At 44.2% G+C, this 24150-nt stretch overlaps 2 protein-coding genes across 20 annotated transcripts in view; one reads left to right on the forward strand and one right to left on the reverse strand.

The window, feature by feature from the left end:
* LOC106886314 (E3 ubiquitin-protein ligase RNF170-like) overlaps positions 1-24150 on the forward strand; it is a 44428-nt gene that overhangs the window by 19418 nt on the left and 860 nt on the right. For 3 of the 5 annotated variants that reach the window (XM_014939106.1, XM_014939105.1, XM_014939107.1), the window contains 3 exons: positions 1066-1139; positions 1625-1735; positions 2806-5740. In XM_014939106.1, the coding sequence (XP_014794592.1) occupies positions 1066-1139; positions 1625-1735; positions 2806-3111 (491 nt within the window). In that variant the 3' untranslated portion in view covers positions 3112-5740. Of the gene's footprint in view, positions 1-1065; positions 1140-1624; positions 1736-2805; positions 5741-11672; positions 12009-24150 lie in introns of those variants that run through there. The other 2 variants (XR_001411629.1, XR_001411630.1) reach the window with 2 other exon arrangements.
* The window catches only part of FGGY (FGGY carbohydrate kinase domain containing), a 355269-nt gene continuing 336993 nt past the window's right edge, over positions 5875-24150 (reverse strand). For all 15 annotated transcript variants that reach the window (XM_014939087.1, XM_014939088.1, XM_014939089.1 and 12 more), the window contains 2 exons: positions 6601-6662; positions 5875-6123 (listed from right to left, as the gene is read on the reverse strand). In XM_014939087.1, coding sequence (XP_014794573.1) covers positions 6042-6123; positions 6601-6662 — 144 coding nt within the window. In that variant the 3' untranslated portion in view covers positions 5875-6041. The remainder of the gene's footprint in view (positions 6124-6600; positions 6663-24150) is intronic.

Here is a 24150-nt window from a genome sequence, read left to right on the forward strand (position 1 = left end):
GAGTTTATACCTACTGCTTGGGATTTCGATATAAACACACCCATGTGCCCAGCCAACCCGTCTGGATGTGCAAACAAAATAGAAGAGTTATAAAGAAAAACCCTGCACTTAAATGAAAACAAAAGGAAAAAAACCAAGTCAGAGCGAGGTTCATAAAAATTATCTTTGGGCCAAATTTGACATCCCCGGTACACAGGATGTGACTGAGAGCATAGGGAGTGTTTTCATACCTGATTTCAAGCACGCCACACTGAGGACTCCTGAAGACTTCTTGTTATAATAGTGCTTAGGAGAAACTACTTGCTGGTTATTTTTAGGAATAAAGAGCATTGTTCAGTTCAATAAAACAATTCCATCAAAACGACAGCGCGGCCTTCTGCTTCTGTGTTCACCGGGGTCCTTGTCAAATCTGATCAGTTTAAATGTTGAGAGATGTTTTTTCCCTGACCTGTCACACTGCACGCTGCGCCCGGGAGCTGGAACTCAAGCTGTGCTGCTTCTGATTAGATGCTGTTTATGCTTTGCTGTTTTTGGTGTTAGAGCCAGCACTGACATTCATGTTTGTCAACCACCACTGGCAGTTACACGTGCAGTCCAGTCTCCTGTCCTCAGACTGGGTCCTCTTTCACACCCGAGACCTTAGGATAAGAAGAGATGATGTTGATTTGGAAATTACCAGTTGTCTGGATAAGAAGAACCAAAAAAGAAGGCAGCAATTGTGCACAGCAGCCAGCATTGGCTCTGAAGGGCACCTGTATTCCTGAGTGCTTCGGCCACTCAGGGGAGCTTCAGGAATGACTGTCCACAGGAAAAGAAACCAAATCAAAGTCTTCTCTAGGAGGTCCATGTATCTCTGTGCACACCAGTGTAGAAGAGCTGAGGATCCATTTTTACACAGTCACTTTGCAGAGTAAAACCACATTAAAATGAAAACCAAGAATTACATTCATTTTTACAGTCAACTGTAGAAAGAGAGTTTATTAATTCTGATAACTTCCTTGTAAACATTAAACATCCTCAAATATATTTCATTTATCTTAATTTCTTTTTCTTTTTTTTTGGTAGGTTCCTGTCTGATCACATACTGGAAACATAGTCCCTGGTTAGCAGCGATAACCTGCCCTCTCTGCAGACAAAAGGTAAGATGCATCGTACGCATCTGCATTATGATACATACAAAATGACAAGCTTGAGCACTTGGGATCAGCTTCACTTATCCTCTAATTTTCCGTAGCATTTCAAAACCCACTTAGACTTGAATGACCCTGCAGCCATTCGCATTCATCATTTGACACGTGTCATAGCAGGCAACACCAAGAAATCTTAAACAGGCCTCCAGCATTTTACTTTTGTATAGTTTATTGAATTTCTGGGATAATATTCCATAAAAAGCAATATGGAAGTTCCTAATCTCATCTGACCCCAATCAGAGGCTGCCTCTTGTACTGAAAGGTTGGATGCAGGTTATTAAAGGAAAATGTCCTTGGTATTGTGGAACTGCCAGAAGTGGACAAAGGTCCCGTTGCAAGAGAGACACTGTGGAGACACACGTACATACTACAAAATGTCTCCTTTATACTGGGGATTAAAATACACCGTGCTAATGCCGATCTTTTCTTTGAAGGTGGTCCTTCTGGATAACATCTCTTATGAAAAGCAACAAGATCGGCCGAGTAAACAAATTGTACATGACATTAGAGATTACAACAAGCGTTTCTCAGGGCAACCTCGACCCGTAAGTATTTATAAATCTACATTTACCTACTCAGTAGTGCATAACACAGAGAGAACCGAGACACCCAGCAATGAAAACTGGTTTGTATCATTATGGGAATTACCTTTTCATGCACTTACTGGCAATACCATAGTGGAAGGGTTACCATCTGCTGCTGGGTCCAGCACCTTCTAGTAAAGGTGTTTCTCACTCAGAGGAGTCCTGCAGTCATCCTGGCAGGGAGGAGCAATGTCATCCCATCCAGCGTGGGATGAAATACAGGAAGGAAAGCAGAACTAGAGATGGTCAGGCTGCAACTTTCAAATATGAACTCAGATTTGAACTCCAGGATTTTAAATTGTCTCTGAAATTTTAAATCAGATTCCAGCTTTGAAAGCAGCTGGTTTTTTTCCCCCAGGTATTGCCAAATTCAAACAGTTCACACTGGCTCTGAACCTTCTTAAAGCTGGAATCCCAGTTGTTACAGAGACAAGACAGGCAGTGGAAATGATGTGAAAGATGAGGGCTGAAGGAACGAGTGATGCCCATTCTTGACAGGGTGTAGAATATCACCAAAGCAAATCTTCCTCCCCTGTCACATGCTGGTAGGGGGTCTGGAGGGACTGCAGAGTCTGTTTCAATTTACGAACTAAACTAAGCACTGTGGAGGAGAATATATTAGTTTTCAACCCAACAAATTAGCATTAATGAACAGGAATAATCACTCAGTCCTATGGTTCCTGTCCACACTGAGGTGAGACTTGAGGTCTCATCTTCGAGCATTCACAGCCTGCACTTGATGCCTGATTTTGAAGACAGGGATATACTCAATGCAGTGGTTATGGCTCAGTTTCCAAAAGGATTCAATGTCAAGCATAGTATTTTCTTTTCAAAGTGCCGGGGGAGCAGGGTTTCCTTTTAGACGTGTGCCTCGAGGTACCGCAAAACAATGGAACAGTGTAGGTGGATCTGAGCAGCACAGAAAGTTCCTGCATTCAAGAGATTTTAATCTAAAAGTGCTTGAGACACGCTGAACTGAAAGAACTGCGTGCACCAGAATGCAAAATAAGGTAACTCATCTGAATATTCAGTTTGCAGATTACCTTTATGACATGCCGTTATTCCTGACTCTTGCCTTGCGAGGCATCTTCACCTGGGGTGGTCTCGTCTGGATTTTTTTCCTAAGAGTGGCTGTTTGCTCCTTTGGAACAATCATATGCTTGTCTTCTCCCTTTGACACAAAGCCTGGGCCTCTCTGCAGGATGCTTGGAACAGCTGACGACATGATGGTCGTTTCCCTTCTTTTAATTTGCATGATAAACATTTGCCAGCAAATTGCATCAAATGGGGTAAACATGGCAAGGTCTGCAGCTCAGAGCGTGCTCTCAGAGTCCTGAATGCCTCAAACCTGGATTCCTTGGTCGAACTTCATCAAGTGATGATGGGCTTCTCTCTGGTTCGGGGCAGCGTATGATGGATTTGTCGTTCTGCTGCTGACAAAGGCTGAGGCAGGACCCAGCAATAGCAGGTGACTGGGTGCACAAGCACTTGGGCAGCCAGTTTTACACACCACTGTGTATTTGCTGGACTCTTTCACACCCCACTTTTTTGTAACTTACCTTCATACAAAGTGCCTGAATTGAAAATGCCTAAAGCCATGAACAGAGCCTAAAATTACAGTGCCAAACAACGTGCGGTTGAAGAATTTTAGAACTCTTGAGCTTTAGCGTTTCACATCTTGCCTCAATTTCAATAAAATTTTAATTCGAGAACTTAGCAAACTGTACAGTTTGCTAAGTCTTGTGTAACACAAGGAATGTTAGAGAGTATCACTACAAAATCTGGTATCAGAGCTTTGTGTTATCAGAGCTAATGTCACATCCACCAGAACACAGATTTCCACAGCTCTGCAATGAGCATAGTCCTGATTTTGAAATGGATGAGACTGGTAGTAACACTGGCTTGGAAAAAAATGCAGCTATAAAGTAGAAGTTGAAGAAGAACTATAGAAGAGCTATAAAGTAGAAGTTCTCCCCTTTCTTCACAAGGGGAGAAAAGCATTGAAAGCCTGTGCAAGGTCCACAGGTTCCCTGAATTCAGCGCATCTAAGCTTCAAAAAAAGTCAGCACCACCATTTGGTTTCTTTCCAGACTTCATACACTCCTTGTGATTTCCTTGTGAATCTTGGTACCAGTTCAGCCAGAGAGATCGAGGCCAATTTTATGATGATGATATAAATAGCAGAAGTTTATGGAAAGTTTGCTGAAGTTGGGGGAGAGGGCGTGTCCACATCTGCGTTGAGCTGCAAAGAGTTAAAAATGCTGGTGCAGAACAAGACAACCCTACACGTCTGTCCCTGTATAATCTGTACATTTGCTATGTATTGCAGTCAGCGGGACTTCACTTTTACATATGAATTGTATATATTAAAATAGATATATTAACATTTATGAATATTTATTGTTCACAATACACTGGTCTCCAACTGCTTTTTCCTTCTACATATTTTCAGTTGACATATTTTATTGTGCCCTTGAATTGTAAGCTATGATATACCATCATGTTGCCGTTGTTTTCTTGCTTGTTATAATCTTTTTGTTATGATGTTTCTTCATTTTATTCCCATCAACTTTCATTGTCTTTAATTATGTCCCTGAACTTGTAAAGCTGTTTCTCTTAACAATGGGTACTTTGGAAATGGCAACAATTGCTTTTCCATGAACTGCAAGGCAGGAAGTGCATTGTTTCTTTAAAAAAATTACCAGATGTTTTTGAGTGCTGACTACCAACATAAAAAAAAAAAACCAGAAACGATTATTTTCCAAGTTCTCTAAGTGTAATTTTGTTATTGTGTAACTTCTGTTTGCATTTAACTGGGAATTACAGCCTATGCCAACACTCAAGAATGGAATTTCTATCAAGCTAAGTGTATAAAGATGGAGCCATGGATGGGAATCCTGACTCTGTGGAGGGGGCTGTAGGTTGTTTCTCTTGGATAATACAGACTCACCGAGGGGGTGCCCGTTTGGAGAAGGGCTCTCATGAGTGACCTACAACGGAGTTAAGAGTTGATTGCAATATGCTCTTCTGATCTGCCACCCTTCGCTCCTTAATCCTCTCCTTCAGCAAAATCCTGGTTTTGCTTTATAAACAGAATAGTACCTTTTTCTAAGAAATAACAGACAAAAAGCAGAGAAAGAAACAACTTCTGAGAGAATTTCACTGAAGGCACTGGCAGTGTCTGGATCTTGCAAGATCAAAACACTCTGTACTATCAGAGGTGAAACATATTTGCTGGACACAACCAGAGCGGCCAAACTTTCTCCTTCCACAGCCCAGTTATGCTACAACCTGTTGTTGTGAGTCCTTGTAGGACTAAGTGTCCAGGGCAGCCTTCAAAAACCACCTGGGAACAAACAAAAGCCTTTTGTTGATGGGATCTGGCCAGCAGGCAGCCAGGAAGGTTTCCGAGCCTTGAAAAAGCAAGTCTAAGGCAGGAAAGCCCTCTCTCCCTCGGCGTTCCCCGTGCCTGGGGTGGCCGAGCCCAGCTCTGCTGGTGGGATGGATGGGATGCACCTGCATCAGGAAGGGATTGTCAGCAACTGTGTCTGCTCTGCTCAGCCCAGCCTTTCCATGTCAGCGGCTGTTTCACATCTGCACAGAGATTAACGAGCACCGAGGGCCAGTTACTCGCAAAAGACAAAATGGCACAAATTATTGATAGCAAAATGACTGCGCTGCGAGAATGAAGAGAGGAATAAGAGAGCAGGAAAGAGAAGAAAACAGAGAGAAAAAGACTGCAAAGCTGCAAAAGTGATTCTCAAATATCCGCCACCACAAAAATATATAATCAGAGTTAAAAAAACCCAAGCAGAACTTTCCAATGGAAATCGTGTTTAAGTCTTAGCTGTAGCAGATACTAAAATTGAAAGGACCACGTGTGATGCCAGGTGTAGTTACCTGTGAAAAGGGTGGCAAAGGGCAGCACTTCAAGTCCACCCGAGCAAGGTACGTTGTTCCTTGCGCTGTTCCTGCTCGTGGCCAATCTAACTACGGGCACTGGGGCACCCACAGCCGCTTGTCCTGGCTTCTCCAACCGGAGAAAATGACTATCCCATGTCCCTGGGGTGTAGGGATTAGTGACAGAAAATACCCAGTGCTTCACAGTGAAGGGAATGCAGTTTATTTCTCATTAAACATTAAAACGTACACTTTAAATGATAACAGTATGTGTTTGCCATGGACAGCACAGTGAGAAGAAATTACCCGCATCGCAAGTATCTGGAAATTCGTTATCCCGGCTGTTCCCAGATGATGTGCCTCTGGATTAGCAGCTGTTCATGATGGAGCGATACTCTCTCTGGTGCTCCACGAGTTTCAGAAACACTTCGTATTTCTTGTCATAAAATCTGTATAAGAAAGTAAAATTTCAGTGAAGCTTGAGAGTTAACCCCCCTGTGATATACACGTTAAAGAGCTCACGGCTCCCCCCGGGGCCGCTCGCCGCCGCCAGGGGGCGCCCTCGTCCCGCCGAGCGCCGCCGCGGGCGGGAGCGGCCCCGCACCCCGGGACCGCCCGGGACCCTCCAGCGCCCGGGACAAGGGGACGGAGCGAGTCGGGACCCGCAGCCACCTCGGGAAGGCACCGGGGGTTGCCTTGACCTCCCGGCAGCCTCGGAACCGTTGGCCGCGTCCCCTCCCGGTGCTGGTGGCGTTGGATTGCCAAGGAACGCCATGGGCCACAGGGCTACTGGCCCACCGACCGCAAACCACTGCCTTCATCCCTAAAAAATCTGGGTGAGAAACACTACCCCCTTCCAACGAAGCTACAAAGAGACAGACCTTAACTTCACCTTCAGTAAACTCTCACAGAAAAACCAGGATTACCTCTTATGCTCACGGTTAGGCTGCACGACTTTCCCAATTTTCCCCATTTTCGCCATGGCCTCCTAGTAAAAGACAAACACAAACTGGAAAAGCCTGTTTTGATTTAAAATACTTTTTGACAAGAACAAGATGTTTCAAAACCAATCGGAACATTACTGATGTATTTTGTTTCGACTGAACAAGCCAGATGGCATAAAATATGTTCAATCCCATTATATAGTAGTCATGAGAACAAAGTACTGCAGACCCCTCAGTAAACCAAAATCTGTTCCTCTCTCTTACTGGGAGTCCGAGGCAGAACAGACTTATCTTTTATTATTTACACTAACCAAAGGAAATGTTAAACACTGCAGCCCTGGAGGGGAGATTTCTCAAATAAAACAATACTTCACATGAAATCTCTCAAGCGTGTTCTTAAAGCATCGATTCCCTGCAGCAAAGGAGGACTCGAGTGCACTGCAGAAGCTGAAGGTAACTTGCAAAGTTCTGTTTCAAGACCCAGAACTGCCCTCCCATTCCCGTACAGAGGTGTAAGGGACAGACTTTAATCCTACTCTGCTTTTGGCCAACGCAACATCAGACCAAGAGACCTCACGGAATCCCCTACAGGAGGAGTGTGTGGGACAGAGCCCCGTGTGGAAGGGAGAGGAGCAAATAATTTGGTTCCTTTCCTGATCTCTGTGAGATTCTGATTTTCTGTGGATTCTCCTCAGGAATCCCACTGGAATGAGACACTAATCACTGAATCAGAAAGAGCCCTGGAGAACAGTCAGCCTGAGCTGCTGCTGGAAGCCATGTAGTCAACTACCACAGCTAGGCTTTTAAAAGGGTTGGATGATTTTATAGGCTGTAATATCTGCTGGAGTAAAATCTTTGCTTCCCACCAATCCAGCATTTTACAGCTGAGGATTTCCTAAACCGTCACACGAAGATGAGGAATGTAAGCAGAGTCTCGGCAGCCCAGGGCAGGCAGGGAGGCTCTGAGGATAAGCAAGATTTGCTTCATTCTTCATCAACACGTCCTTTTATGCTGCCAGTCCCAGTGTGCTGCTAGAATGGGGAACACCTACTTTCTACAGTTGTCAACTTCAGGCGGTTAATACCGGATGAAATTGTGGCTCTACCAGAGTAAAAAGCGCTGCTGATAAAACAGCACGGAGTATTTCTGTGCACTCATATGCCTACACTCTTTCATACGTGCAGAAGCTGATTGGACTTTGATTCCCCAAGAAACACCCTTGAAATAACACTTCCAGTGAGATAGCGTGTTCTTTTCTCTGGGCCATGTGAGCCCACTGGCACAGAGTCTCTGCACACCAGCCAGAGTAAAATCCTGGCATGGAAAGGTTGGTATCGTTCCCAGTATGAGAAATGGGCATTTATTCCCTGGTCTTTACCAGGTGATACTCGCTCAAGCATTGTTCCTGTTTACAATACTCTATCCTTTACAAGTCCCTTACACGGCCAGCTGGATTTAGAGGCTACGCACAAAAAAAAGAATGAACACACAGGAAAAAACCCTCAAAGTAAAAGACAATTCCCTCTGTTACAATCAGTGTTCCTTTTCCAGGTAGTTCTGTGTCTTACAGAAAATGTAATGCAAAGGCAAAGCCCCTGGAAGCACTCTCACTAACGGGAAGAGTCACCTTCCTTTCTGCTCCCTGCTTTACATCTCTTTTTGAATTGCCTTGGAGATATTGCACAAAAACAAGCCCAAGACCTAAAGGGTCTAAACGTCTCAGACAAATCCAGTTCTTTCTCAGGTGTAACCAAAATGAAAGGGAGGGCCAAACTTTGCCATCCCACCCCCTCCATGCACATGCAGGGTCTGCCTGTGCTGCCCCATTCCGGGCAGCATTGAGATCAGGACACAGCCAGTGCCATTCCCAGGACATGTTCTGCTTCTGCCATGCTCTACACACTCATGCTCTGCTTTACTCTGGGGCCTCTTACGACTTCCAGTGCTGACAAACTGGGCAGTGTTGAGACCAGGACACAGCCAGTGCCGTTCCCAGGACACGTTCTGCTTCTGCCATGCTCTACACACTCATGTTCTGCTTTACTCTGGGGCCTCTTACGACTTCCAGTGCTGACAAACACATTACTGCTGCTTTGGGAGTACCGCAGCCGTTGGAGATAAACGTATCTTCAGACAGGTTTTATTTTTACACAGTTACTCATCTAATTCCAGGTCTCCTCGGGCTGGCTCCAGAGAGAACACAGAATCACAGAATCACCTAGGTTGGAAGGGACCTTTAAGATTGTCCAATCCAACCATCAACCTAACTCTGACAAAAAACCAAAACAAAACAAAATAAAACAAACCCAGAAAAAAAACCACCACTAAACCATATTCCTGACACCAGCGGACACCACCAACAGACACCAGTGCCGACTCCACCAGGTGTGGAAGGCATGTGGGCAGCCTTGCTTGGCATGGCCGTCCCACTCACCACTCCAGTCCCTGGCTCAGGCTCCCTCCTGCATGTCCCTTTGCTCCCCACCTGTGCCACCCTGCTGGGGCCCAACACCACAAAGGGCACCTGTGACACCCCAGCTTTCAGACCACCTTGGTCTTCAGAGGGCGAAACCAAGTCTCACAAAAGCTAAGGAAAGTGCTCCCTGGGAGGTCTCCTCAGACCTGAAACCTCTGGCACAGAGGGCCCATCCATTGATGCTCAGAGGCTGGAGCCCCTCTCCTAAGAGGACAGGCTGAGAGAGCTGGGGTTGTTCAGCCTGGAGAAGAGAAGGCTCTGGGAAGACCTTACAGCCCCTTCCAGTCCCTAAAGGGGCTACAGGAGAGATGGGGAGGGACTCTTTAACAGGGAGTGTAGCGATAGGACAAGGGGTAACAGTTTTAAACTGAAAGAGGGGAGATTTAGATTAGATATTAGAAGAAATTCTTACTGTGAGGGTGGTGAGACACTGGCCCAGGTTGCCCAGAGAAGCTGTGGCTGCCCCATCCCTGGAGGGGTTCAAGGCCAGGCTGGATGGGGCTTCGAGCAACCTGGTCTGGTGGGAGGTGTCCCTGCCCAGGGCAGGGGGTTGGAACTACATCACCTTTAAGGTCCCTTCCAACCCAAACCATTCTGTGATTCTACGACAGGCAGCTGGGGAGGGAGCCGCTGCTCTGAGTCTATGGCTGGACTCAATGATCTTAAGGGTCTTTCTCAAGCTGAAAGGTTCTACGATGGGGATGGCAGCAGGACAAGCTAGAGAGATCCCTAAAGCAAAACTGGTCCTTCAAGTCTTGATCTAAATTAGGGAACAGATCCTGGCTGCTGCTTATCTTCTGCTGGTTGACCCATCTATCCACGGAGCGTAGTGATAGGACAACGGGTAACAGCTTTAAACTGAAAGAGGGGAGATTTAGATTAGATCTTAGGAAGAAATTCTTACTGTGAGGGTGGTGAGACACTGGAACAGGTTGCCCAGAGAAGCTGTGGATGCCCCATCCCTGGAGGGGTTCAAGGCCAGGCTGGATGGGGCTTCGAGCAACCTGGTCTGGTGGGAGGTGTCCCTGCCCAGGGCAGGGGGTTGGAACTACATCACCTTTAAGGTCCCTTCCAACCCAAACCATTCTGTGATTCTACGACAGGCAGCTGGGGAGGGAGCCGCTGCTCTGAGTCTATGGCTGGACTCAATGATCTTAAGGGTCTTTCTCAAGCTGAAAGGTTCTACGATGGGGATGGCAGCAGGACAAGCTAGAGAGATCCCTAAAGCAAAACTGGTCCTTCAAGTCTTGATCTAAATTAGGGAACAGATCCTGGCTGCTGCTTATCTTCTGCTGGTTGACCCATCTATCCACCTTCAGCTAAAGAGGAAGATGCCACGTCTTTCCAGCTTATCAGATGAAATATTTCTGCATTTTTCTACCAAAAACACCTAAGTCTTTGACAATCCACAGCATTAAGGTCTCACAGCAACTACCACAATGATGTGGAATAAGGAAGAAATTCTTACTGTGAGGGTGGTGAGACACTGGAACAGGTTGCCCAGAGAAGCTGTGGATGCCCCATCCCTGGAGGGGTTCAAGGCCAGGCTGGATGGGGCTTTGAGCAACCTGGTCTGGTGGGAGGTGTCCCTGCCCATGGCAGGGGGGTTGGAACTACATCACCTTTAAGGTCCCTTCCAACCCAAACCATTCTATCATTCTACAACAGGCAGCTGGGGAGGGAGCCGCTGCTCTCAGTCCATGGCTGGACTCAATGATCTTAAGGGTCTTTCTCAAGCTGAAAGGTTCTATGATGGGGAAGGCAGCAGGACAAGCTAGAGAGATCCCTAAAGCAAAACTGGTCCTTCAAGCCTTGATCTAAATTAGGGAACAGGTCCTGGCTGCTGCTTATCTTCTGCTGGTTGACCCATCTATCCACCTTCAGCTAAAGAGGAAGATGCCACGTCTTTCCAGCTTATCAGATGAAATATTTCTGCATTTTTCTACCAAAAACACCTAAGTCTTTGACAATCCACAGCATTAAGGTCTCACAGCAACTACCACAATGATGTGGAATAAGATGTTAAAAAAATACACAGCCAGCAATTTTCAACAGCTCACTCATTCTAGGGTGCTCAAAATATCCTAAATTAATTCCCTCTCTTAATTTGCATTTTGGTTGTGTGTTTTCTTGTTTTTTAAAGTCAGTTTGGTCATTGTTAGTTTGAACAAAAACTTTACTCCCAGAGGAGAGTCTTTTCAACAATTTTCTGGGGACAAAGAGGAACAGAACATTGAAAATATGAATTTATAATGAAATCGGAAACAAAGGAACATCAGAATGGCATTACTGAATCAGATCAACCTTGTGCACTGCTCTGTCTCCAACAAAGCCTTAAATATAGCAAAGTGATAATACTGCTGTTCAGAAATAGTTTGTTTGAGGGTTGACATCCAAATCCATAATTCCAGTCACCAAGAATTTCACAATCTTAATTTGAATGACGCTCTATCTTCTTTGTTTGCCAGTCTAGACAGTACAATGAATACAGTGATTTAAACACAATGAATTCTCTCTTAAAACAAAATATTTTGTAAAATTGCTTTTTAATCATTTCTTTTCTCTCTTTCCATAAAGGCTACGCTATAAATAAACCCTGAAAGTTCGCATTTGATCATCGTTTCTAAAGGCTGGGCAAGAGGCAAGTGAAGGGTTTACAGAGAAAAAAAAGAGAGGCACTGTGGAGCGGAAAGAAAGGGACGCATTCATGATTCCTAACCTTTTGTCAGAGTGTCAAAGCTGAGACAGATACCAGCCAGTAAACACGCCGCTGACCATGGAGAGGGGCGGTGCGACGGGGTTACCCTGCCCGGCACAGAAGGCACAGGCCCAGGGAACCCAGTTCTCCGAGGCCCACCAAGATTGCACAACAAGGTACCATTCTGCTGCTGGAAGGGTGACCTGGCTGGAAAGGTCAGTAGTCATTCAAGTTCATTCGGTACTGATGGCCACATTCTGCTCCCCAGTGTGACCTGGGGCAGGGGATAAGTTTAAGACATAGGGAGCTCATTGGAGGTGCTCCCAGAGGCTAGCTTCAGACTGGGAGACTGGTCTTTGGTTCCCTAGTCAAAGGGCTCCCACAAGGGCTGTCTCAGAGCACCCAGCATGATCCTGCTCATCCCACAAGAGCAGCCCATCTCCCCTGGGACCCCAGAGGGAGCCCAGGAAGGTAAGTCCATTTGTGAATAGTCCCTAAGTCTGATTTTCAATAGTGACTCAAGAACTTACATGGCTGAGTATCACTGAAAATTAATGGGATGTAGGCCCTTGAAATCAGATGAGAAATCAGATTTAGGGACATCAGCCTTAGGTAAGGAAGTCAAGTAACAAAATCCCATTGAAATTAACGAGCTGGGAGCATCAGTCACCTTAAGAATTTGGGCTTTTGCCTTATTTAGGTGCTTTAAAAACTGCATCTGAAGTTAAATGGATGAGGAGTTTGAGAACAAACACAATTTCCCAGCTGTTCTCTCCCCACTTACTCATTTTGATAACCCCAAGAAATGTTTGGGCTTTTACCTTGCATAGTTATTAACAGTGAAAACAACCATCTATCATCTAAGGTTTTACCGTAGAGTTTCAGTGGCTGAAAGCATTTGGCTCACACGTAGAGAAGCACCCAGCAAAGCTCACCAGACTGGGTATAACCACGCTCCAGCTACAGCACAGCGTGTCTGCCACTTGGAGGAAGGATCCTTAGATCATATCAAAACCAGGAGGACTAGTCAAATGCAAATTAAGCAAGTTTTCTCTGTGAATACAGCTGGTTTTTGGCTCGTCCAGTGACAGCCATGGTTCTGTTGCATCAAGAACGACTGGCCTACAAATGGAAAATAACTCTGCTGTAAACCAGTTTTGGGTCATAAATTATAAGATAACTAACTCAGGAATCTCAGAAAGAGCTGCAGTGAGATGCACAGCTTGCTCTTCTTCCTCCTAAGCTGAAGTTGTTAATTCACCTCATCTTAGCACTTGATGAAAAAGTAGGAAATTATATTCATTTTCACTGTGGCAATACAAGCCAAGGGATCGAACCCTGCCATTCTTACAGCCAAACGTGGTGAGAAATCTGTACCAGTGAATGAGCTTCTTCACATACTCCTGAGAATGACATGAGTGTAAGCACGGAAGGTCAGACTCAATTCCTGAACCACACAGAGCCTGGAAACATTAATTTTGCCTTCATTACCCTGAAAACGTTACCCAGACTCCCACTCAGGCCAGTCTCAACTCTCTGCTGGTTTTGTACAGCTCTACTGTCATAGATCCAGCATCACAGCAAAATAAGTTGCCCATTTACAATAGACTGAAATGCAGGAACATTCTTCTCCACCAGGTCTGTTCCGATTTGCTGAATTCAGCAGGTGTAAGTACCTTCCAACTAATAGACTGACTTTCTTTACACTTCTAAGTCCTTGTAACAAATACAGTAAATAACATTATATGTAATAATTTTCACTGTTCAACAGTGAAGAACCTCTGTCTCGCTCATCACTATTCCACATGCATAAGCTGAGACTAACAGATGCAAACTAACATCATTTTAAGAAGTCCAGGCACAGATATATTTGAATTTGAAGGGAATAAATAGATTTCTTGAAATGCTGATGTTCAAGAAATACTTTTAAACTTTTCTAAGAATTGTAAGCAAGGCTGCTATTTTCTTATAGGCTTTTATTTAGGGATTGCTTACTCAATAGCCTGGAGATGCAAAAATTCATCTTATCTATGCTTACAGGAGTTACTTGAATTTATTTATGTAACAGAGCCCTAGCAGAACATTACTTTTTAGTGGTCTATGACTGCATGAAGAAAGCATGTGATGGACCATATACAATATTTTTCTAGTGGGTTTTTTCCCCCCCTTAAATTTGTTTGAGTTATAGGGGCAGATCTTGGCAGCATGCACAAAGCCCAAAATCTGTAACTCAATTCTCTGTGGTATTCTGAATGGAGCGAGCCAAGTTTTAAAACACATTATGGATAAATATTAGAGCTGAGCAAAAATTTCACACCTAAGACCAAAGTGTGAAAATTTGGCTTTCATTCATTTAGTGAAAAGGTGGAAAATTTCACACAAGCTTGTATTTTGCTTTTGCTCTGTTCTAACATAGATTTCTGTGTTTGTATCAAACCTCAGAGAGAGAGTGAGTGTTTTTGTCTGTCTGTGCCTGTAAGTGAGGAGGAGGGAGAAGAAGAGAATGGATGGATGGAGGTCCAGCGAGCAGGACACCAGCTCAGGACTTGAGTTCAACTCTGTCTTCCAGGAGAAGTCACTGGCCTTCTGAATCTCACCATCCATACATTTGATACCAGCACTGGCCCATCTTAGGGGAGTATTTTACGCATTTGTTTGTGGATGACTGTTACTGTGGTGGAGGGGAATCGGGCAGGCAGCTTAGAAGAAGCCCAGCATTGTTCTACCTCTAAACCATCCAACCTTAATTGACAGGACCTTGGGTGGATCCTCAGTACTGCCACAAGATAATTTCCTGGTTCAAACTCTGACTCCGGATGCAGAAAGTTTGTGACAGATTCCTCGAGTTACCCAGGACATGTAATTTACTCTTTTAATTTTCAGTTACCTCTCTCGGAAATAGGCTGCACCTATTGTTTCCCCCCAGGTTTGGTTTGGCTTGGACACAGAGTTTGTAAATTCTAGGTTTGTCCCTAATTCTGTAGCGTGGGTGGTACGCAGAGCTCTCAGTCCTGCAGCAGGACTCATCCAAGTACCTATCACTAGACCTGTCCTGTATCACAGGAGCCTGGGAGTCACTCCTTAGCATCAGAAACAAGAACAAAAGGAAAAGAGACCAGAGAACAGTAGAAACAAGCGCAGATAAGGCCAAGGAACCACTTCTACTTCCAGAGCACCTACTTTTACTCTGCTTCACTGACTACCCTGAGTGTTAGCCAAGCTGTGGCCACCATAGCTCAGTGTCATACAGAGCCTGAGCTTCAGCCAGGCTGGCCAGCCAACAGCCAAAGCCATAAGAGGAGCAGCAGTGGCAATGCAGCTGCTGTAAAGGGTGGCTTGTCATGCTGGCGATGATATTAATTACTTATTCCGCAGACCAAATTTAGAATGGGATGAGGGTCAGCTATGACTGCCACATCATCTATCAGCTGGAAACTATGTTTGGGTCTAAGCTCCAGCCACACTGCTACTAAATATAGGTTGTTTTGTTGTTGATTTGATTCTGCGCTCCCCTGGGTTGCCTTTGACTATCAAATAATTAAGCAGTTTGCTTTGTGAGGGCTCCACTGCTGGCACCTCTTAGTGCCCAAAGCTGCTTGGATGCAAACTTGACAGCTTAGCAGGGGTTTCAGCTTACCCGGGCAGTGGAAAGAGCCCAAGTGTTTAGCTCCTGTTTCAGTTTCACCAATTGCTGGCACTGGGTGCCATGAATCAACACTCTGTGGGCAACATCTAAGCAGTCTGCACCAGAGCTGGGCATGGTGTGGCCACACTTACCCTTACGTGAGCTTGTGTAGATTATTCATGAAGTGTATGTCCACTTTACAATGCGTATGAAGATCCAAAACAGTTTTAAATCATATGGCTAGCACAGATGTTGATAAGATGCAGTCACAGCAGCACAGAGGTCTGCCCAGCCTGCCTATCAGGCTTGTTTCCACAACCTGGGGCCACTCTGCCTCCTCGGCAGTCCCCCACCATGGATGGCAGCTTTGTCACCAAAGGGGAGGCTCCCTGTCTACACCACCAACGGAGGGGGACTGACAGCACATTTCCCTCACCCCCCTTTTGAGGTGGAACAAATTTGTTAACCACACACAGCATGGCTGTTACAACAGACTAAGAAGGTTTGTCCATGAAAATATATTGATTTAACCCACTTTTTAGGCTTGGGAACATGATGCTGACAGGCAGCTCTGCTAAACAGAAAGCAAGCTCACCTGGGAGTCAAGAAAGCAGATTCCTATGTCAGATCCCAATGCAGGGCACTATACCTTATTTAGCTTATAGCTAAATCAGCCTTCTCCATACTTATCGCTGCTGGTGATGGAGTAAACTAAGTCTGGGAGCACTGCTCTTCTGCACAACCTGGAACAAGTTACTTCACTTCTCTGGCTCCTTTCTCACCCTCTGCTTGCAATATTGAGCAACCTGGTCTGGTGGGGGGTGTCCCTGTCCAGGGCAGGGGGGTTGGAACTAGATCATCTTTAAGGTCCCTTCCAACCCAAACCATTCTGTGATCTGTCCTAACACTTTTACCCTCAATTTGAGGTGGGAAACCCTTTGGGGCAGGCAGGGCAGGTGTGTCCTTCCACACTGACGTGTGCAGAACAGAAAGACCGAGCTGGACAGAAAGCAGAAGGATTCCTTTGGACAGGGGAGAGTCAAACAGAGAAGTCACATCCGCACAGGATATCCTGATGCTGGGCTGTGTACTCGACACAATATTTAGCTGAACTGCACCACTTCCTTTAAGGTGCAAAATTCAGATTTATTCAGCTGATTTCTTTTCACATTCATGCTGAACATACAGCTTTCTTTGCATTTAGTCATTGAGTTCAAACTTTTATTTGCCATCTGGCAAAGGACTGGGGCTTACTGGGGGGAGGGGACAGCAAAGGGGGCTTTTTTTTTTCCCTTTTTTTTGCATCTGTATTTGCTTTATGAGCTATGGCTAAGGCATCATTTACACATGGGGAACTGGATCGGGTTCTCTCAATTCTTTCCATATGTTCACTTACGCTGTCAAAACATTTTTTCGATCTAATTAATCTGCACACGTCTCTCTGTTCATTTCCCCACTCAGTGGGTTTTAGAATTTTGGGGGTATCTAGCTGGGATTTTGTCTTAAAAACACCTTCTGCCTACATTTTGCTTAAGGGTTACTCCATCAAGAAAAATAAACTATTTGCAACATTTCACTCTCCTTCATCTAATTATTCTTCCCCTATTTCCAACGCTGACTAAGGAGACTTTCCTCTTCCCCTCATCCTTGAAATACATTCTTTGCCATGTTCTAGTGTCCATCTGAGGTTAATGAGGGAAATCCCTGCTGTGAGTTTTGATTTGGGATTATTTTTTATCTAGTTAATCTGATGTGTGGTTTACTATAAAGAAAACTTATACGTCAGAAATATGCTTACATTTTACCCAATCTGGACTGCATTTGGGAAATTACCCTGGACAGGGGCTCATAAAAAACACAAGACCTTTAAAAGAAGAAAAGTATTTCACTACTGTAAACCAGCAGAAGGTTGAGATGTTAAAACAGAGAGTAAAAACTGCATTAAAATGTGAAGAGAGCCTTTCTAGTAATTTTACAGACATTCTATCTCCAACAAAAAAATTAAAATATCATGTAAGAGAAAACTGATATTTTATAGATATCCAGAAAAAACAAGAAATCTGTTAGGAGTTTAGGACTGGACTGCAAAGCCATTTCCCCTTGGGAAGCACAGTGCAGAGAAGATAGCTGTCTGTGGCAGAGGGCATTTGGTTCCCTTGCCATGGTTGCTACAGACAAGGAGTTACAACCTTTTCACTGTTCCAGAAAGTCTTTTTCTTTCCCAAATTAGAGGCTATAGGTGATTAAACTGAGAGCCAAAGCAAGGCACACTGATCAGCTGCTGATACTGTCCTGTTCTGTTAAAAACAAGGGCCACCCTCCCTTCTCTACATCTGACAAACAGCATCAACCAGGGATGAGAAGCTACTGCTCTCACTTGCTCTTCTGCCATTACATCTGTCCCTTCAGAAGAGTGCAGTTCCCTGAAAGCACTTCAAATGCTGGATATATATCACCATGACATTTTAGAAAGCCCTTGTTTCCTTAAAAACCTGGGAAGCCTGGTCTGCTGGACGGGACAGACAATCTGTTGCCAAATGTTCTCAGCAAGGGAGAATCCCAACCTGAACTGTGGGATTCCTGCAAACACAGAATTCAGAGAGATTTATATGAGGAAACTTGTTACAGTCACATCAGAATAGGTGATCTGCTCCCCTTGCTGCTAAGAAGTTTGCCTTGTGTCTCTTGGAGACCATTGGGAAATGGTAAATACAGTTCTCTTTAGCATTACAACTTGTCTGTAAGTAGGAACCTCTTTATTCACACAACCCCTCCGGGTGCTGCATTTACATTTATTGCACCGAAAAACCTGTAGGCACCAACTCACACAAATTCATGGGGAAAAAACCTGTTCTTGTTGGTAAATGTCAATAGTTACTCTCATCACTGCTCTATCTATCTGTTACCTGACATTCTTTTGTACAAAACCAAAACCAAAGGCTATTAATCCCCACCTGCCCCAGAGCCATAAAAGAGCCTTTGATTACAGTCATATTACATAACCTCTTTTAATGAGCACATCTAAACCTGCCACCCAGCACTGCCAGCAGGAATTTTTAAAGGTATCTGAGGCATCTTCTTGCTCGGGAGACCTTCTAAGAAAGCATTTGTATTCATTTGGTAAATAGAAAAAAAAAAAAGAAAAAAAAAAGAGCCCATTTTATAATTGCCTGTGCCCCAAACAATAGCTCGTTCTGTCTGAAAACACCCCAGTTGGAATTAAAAGTAGAGTTACCAGGAGAGTGAGTCATCGATGGTAGCAGAGCTTGGCTGGCTCCCAGCCCGAGATCCAGCAGAGCACCATCCTGCCCCAGGGGTTATCTTTAAAGCTGAGATCCTGCGGAGAAGAGCACACTAGACACTCTCCACCTTCCCACCTCCAAACTGTGGTTAGGTGGGAGGGTGGGTGAGCTTGTTTATAAGCTGTTCTTCCTATCTCCGGGAAAGGCAAACAGCACCAAGTCCCTCCAGAGGGAGGTTCTCACCTTAAAACACCCAGGTGGTCACCATCCCGACCTTTCCTTTGCTGTCCCATCTCTTTTCCCATTTGTTAAGAAGCCCCCAGGGAGCTGCACCTTGTGGCTCCCATTTCCAAGCAAACCTTGCTCCTTCATTCACTTTAATGAGGAATTTCTAACCCACCACTCCTGAAGCCCTTATGGGGGCTCTTCCCAGTACAACTTCTGGGACTGTAAGGAGGCCAGTCATACATTGGCTCCTGAATTTTAATCTTGGACAAGTCACATAAGCCTTCTACACCTCAATTTCTCATATATTTCATGAGAATCAATAGCACCACTAGATTAATATCAAACACTTAGGAGGGAAATCTAGCCAATGTGGGACACAACTGAAGAAAAACCACTTTGTGTTTCACAACTCAGCTGATCCTAAGAATTGAGCCAATTCCTGCTGCTGAGGATCTGTCCTTTTATTTAAAGACAGCAAGCTGAGAGAGGAGATGAATAGCAGAGACTCAGATGGCTGATGGAGCTTTTCACTTGTAGGTCACCGATCAGAACCTCAGCGAGGTCAGTGAGTGTTTGAGAGTGATCGTGGTATGCGGGCTTTTTATAGTGTCCTTTGCAAAGTGGATTTATTGGTTTCAAATTAATTTCTATTCTGTGCAGTTTTCACAACATGAAACCCTCCATTGTCACAGCTCAGTCACTGTTAACCCTTTGCAAAGCTACACGAGAGAAAATGCTACCACCGTCACTTGAAGAGCCCGCCTTTGAAAATCCTACTTGAAGCAGCATCCTGGCTGTGAACTGAGCCTGGGTGACCTCAAAGAGCCTTTCCCAGCCTTGGGCAGGGGCACAGCCATGAGAGGAAAGTTGTGCTGCAGCTGCACATACTGTTCCTCGCTCCTGCATAAATCGGGAACGGCAGAGCCCGGCTCCACGGGCTTGTTCTCTGCTCCCCACAGTGACTGCACAGCCTCTGCCGGGGCTGCGCGGGGAGGAAGAGGTGTGTGTGTGCTGGCAGCAGCACAGGCCTATTCTCTGCAGAAAGTACTTTCTGAAAGAAAAAAACAAAGCAGAACAAGCAAAAATGAACAACTATATCATTATCTAATGTGCCGAGATCTCAGCAGAGATCATTTCAAAGATCCATATTGTTTACAGCAGCTGATGAGTCTAACAAGTGCTGAAGCTGTGCTCTTGCTTAAAGTGCTAACATATTTACAGTTTTCAATCCTGTCCTTAGCGCTTATCTGTCATTTCAAGATGAATGCTCCTTTTGTACAGGCTAATTACTTGCACGAATACTCCACTAGCTCAAAATCCCAGATTTGTTTCGCTTTTCCATTAGCAGCAATTTTGTACTTTGGAAATTGCTTAATACAGCAAATCTACAAAAAAGCTAGGTTTTGTTCAAAGGTATTTCTTTGGCTGTGACACGGCTAGAATGGGGGAAGGGAAATTAAATTACTTTTATCTGATGAAAGTCTTAATTTTACTATACAACTTTGCTAAATGCACTTACCCATTGTTCTGCTCTGCCTTGGTTATTGGTATTAGAATAATTTGTGAAGATCTATATAAAATCAGACTGGATCAATATAGGTCTAGCTAAACCACTTGATAAGACGTGGTTTTCTCATCATCAACAATCTTTTCCTATATACATCAAAAATTTGGTAGGATCCCATCCTGCCCTCTCCTCTTCCAACAAATGGCAGGACCATGTGCAACTGAAAGCTGTCAGTCATCTCGATTTTACAGGAACAGAAGGAATTCGGGCCACTCTACAAGTCAGTAACTTAATTAAAAAAAATACAACCCAGAGGCACAAGAAAAAGGATACAGTTAGAACAAGGAGGTCTGATCCCGGTGAATGTTTTACGTTACATTCTTTGGGTTACTGACCTGTCACAAACCAGTTTCAGATGCGAATCGAAAAGTGCTCAGCAACGCAAGATGCATCTGCTGTTTCTGCTGATCCTGATCCCACTGCAACCAAAAGTCTGCAGCAAATGTCTTCTCCTGCAGTTTAGAAGGCTCCATACTTGAGCAAGAAGAGCACCCAGTCTCTCAGTTAGGTGTTAGATACAGCGTTAGATGTCTAAAGCTACACTCCTGTGAACAAAAATGCTGATCCTGAATCAGCCTTTGCTGTTCTAAGGAATTGCCAACACAAACCAGGAGTGAATTGGTGCTTTAAAGGATGTGGTCTCCCATTCCTGCCCAAATATTTTCTAAAAACAAGAATTCTGCATATGAAGTGCATTTCATTGTAAAAGTATAACCCAGCTTTCAAAAGTTGTGAATGCTGTAGATACTAAAAATTGCTATAAACTTCAGAGTTGTATTCATGTCATAGTACATAGGCCATCTCTCGTATTATATGCATAGCAATGAAAATGGCCACACATTATAAACTGGTTGCAGTTCTACAGTAAGATCTTGTTTTCCCATTCAGAAGCCAAAAGACGTTCCAATTATGTGCAACTGAGCTGTCCATCTACAGTCCTTTCCATTCTTACTCATTTTAATCCACTGGTGCAACACCATCATAGATTTTTCTTTGCACTTTTCATTCTAGCACCTTTAATATAACTATAAAACCAGCCTATGAGGTACTTAAACATCACTAGATCTGCTTGACAAATCAGTTGGAGGAAGAACAAAGTTTAACAACTTGTCTGAAGTCACAGAGTTGGTGGCAAAGCTGGGAATAAAACCCCTGTACTCTAACACTCGAGTTAGGTAACATACATTGGTTTTCTCGTTGCAAAAATCTGCTTTTATTTATACTGAGGGAAACTCAGAAGAATTTGATACTAGAGTGGCTTAGGTTAGATTTGAACTAGTAGAGCTGATGAGTTTCACCCAATATATGCAGTAATATCAGGTCCCATTACCAGGCTACTATTAAGAACTGAATAGGCAAACAGAGCTTTTTCCCCTGTCTCTAAGAAATACAACACTACATTTTACATGGTATTTGTTTGATCTGCGAAGCCAGGCAATTCTGTTCTTATCTCAAGGACGTTAAACAAGCCTGCTGATTTGAGGTGTCTAACATTTCTGGACATACTTGAGGAGTTACAATACAAACAGGGATGCTGATAAACAAAGAAAAGCCTTTCTTCCTTAACCCTTAAACTAACGCTGCAGAAAAATGCAGCATGCACAGGTGGAATACGTGCAAAAACCTCTCCAACCCTACATCCTATTGCTGTGTTGCAGATATAAGGTATCATCCATCCACAGCACATTTTCCTGCTTCTTGAAGCCACAATTGAAAGAATGGTAAATGCCAGCATTCAGAGACATTGAGAAAGTTACAGAACACAGCAAAAAATGTGGATGGGAGGCAAATTAGTCAGGGAAGTTGAAAGTGAGCTAAATGAAATGATCATGTGAAACAGATCCTGTGTAATTAGCCACTAGGGGGAACAAGAGTCATGCTGCTTAATTAAGGTGCAGCCACTTCTAGCAGCGGGCCCTGAGGTTTTTCCCTGCCCAGGGAAGCTGCTGGGACGCTGGAACACTCTCCCTGTAAACTTTGGAGCGGGACAAAGCTTCTCTGGCTTTTGTCTGAGTTTCACTTTCCCCTCTCAGCTCTGTAAAGCCCTTGGCACAAGCAGTTACCAAGACTTGAAGAATTCATACACCTTTCATATTTTCTAGCTGCCATTAACTATTTTTGCACCTGAAGCTAAAATATTTAAACAAAACCCTGGGAGCAGAAGGGAGGAGACAAAGGAAAGGGAGAGAACCAAAAAAAAAGAAAAATGGCACAGAAGACAGAGCTGTATTTTTCAGATGGTGCACGCTTTGGTGTTGGCTCTTTTAAAGCAAAAGGGAAGAAAAATCCCATGCAGCTCATATGCAAACTGTGAGAAATGCTAATGTTAGATTGAGATGGTGATCGGGAGGGATGGTGAGGGACCCATGTCCTGCCTCGTGGCTGCTGACCCCCACGACTGAAGCCTCATCAGAAAAGTGAATGGGGCAAAAAGTCAAAGCCCTTCTCGGGCCACTTTCTCTGCTGCTGCTGAGGACACAGCCCTATTCAACAGCATGGCTGGGACTGAATCACAGACAAACAATCTTTTCTGCTACCATAAAAATGACAAATAAGTGATAGTCACAGACTTTAAACACAAGACTCAAATTAAATGGAGTTCTAAGTGGTACAGTGTAACTGGAAGCGGGATCCTACCCCTATTAGAGCCGGCTCAGCCTAAAGAGTATCAGATGTTACTCGGGCCTTAGAAGGCCTGAGACATAAACTATGTGTGTAAGAGAAAAAGAAGTCAAATGACTCATGACAGAGTTTGTTTTAATATAAATGACTTCTTCTGGCTCTTTGCTTTTAAAGACTTGCCATTTTCAGATGTTGAACAGCTAACCCAGGCAGTTGGCTTCCTTAGCCAGTGTCCTTCATCTTGTGTATAAAACGTTGGCATTTACAAACTCATATTCCTTTGGCAGTTTATTTTAGCACTGTGATCAATGCCATCATAAATCTTCCCTCTTTCAGTCCAAGAACTCTGGCACAGCCCAATCAGTGCCGTGTGGCTGTGGTGTACCCACAAAACAGAGGATACACCACACTTCACTGAAGTCCTACAAGCCTTGAGAGTGGACCTCAGGAATCAGCACTGAGTGAGCCACTAACCATCCCTTCCTCTGCTTTTCATTACGTGAGGACACAGGTAAAGGACTGAGATATGGAAAGAGTAGGGAAAAAGAGAGAGAATTAAAAAAAAAGGAATAAAATGGAGAGGAGAGGAGAGGAGAGGAGAGGAGAGAATAAACAAAAGACAGGCACAAACAAGAAGGCAAGAATACAAGAGAAAAAAATAAACATCAGAGTGGGAGTAGGGAGAGGGAGATGGTGGGGATATCAGGGATTTGGTGACAAAAAAAGAAAAGCTCCATTCTCCACCACACTTATCTTCTTCCTCATGTTTCTTTTATTTTCTTTCCATGCCTGGTTCTCCTCTGGGGTGAGTGGAACTTCCACATCCAGAAAGCCACAAGTTCAGCATTTGTCTCTTATGGCAAATGTGCTGGCTATCCAATGTTTCCACAGGGACAAAGTTTTACAAAGCAAATGAAAAGCAAAGCTCACTTAGTCTCCCTTTCATGCAATGCAAGAACCATCCCTTAGATGGGACTATTGCAAAATTAAACAACCTTACAACGCCACCAGTAAATAATGAGTAATGTGCTTGTATATACAAAGCTTTTATACCAACCCGTCAAAGAAAGTGA

The sequence above is a fragment of the Calidris pugnax genome, unplaced genomic scaffold (genome assembly GCF_001431845.1).
Source record: "Calidris pugnax isolate Ruff unplaced genomic scaffold, ASM143184v1 scaffold18, whole genome shotgun sequence".
NCBI lineage: Eukaryota > Metazoa > Chordata > Aves > Charadriiformes > Scolopacidae > Calidris > Calidris pugnax.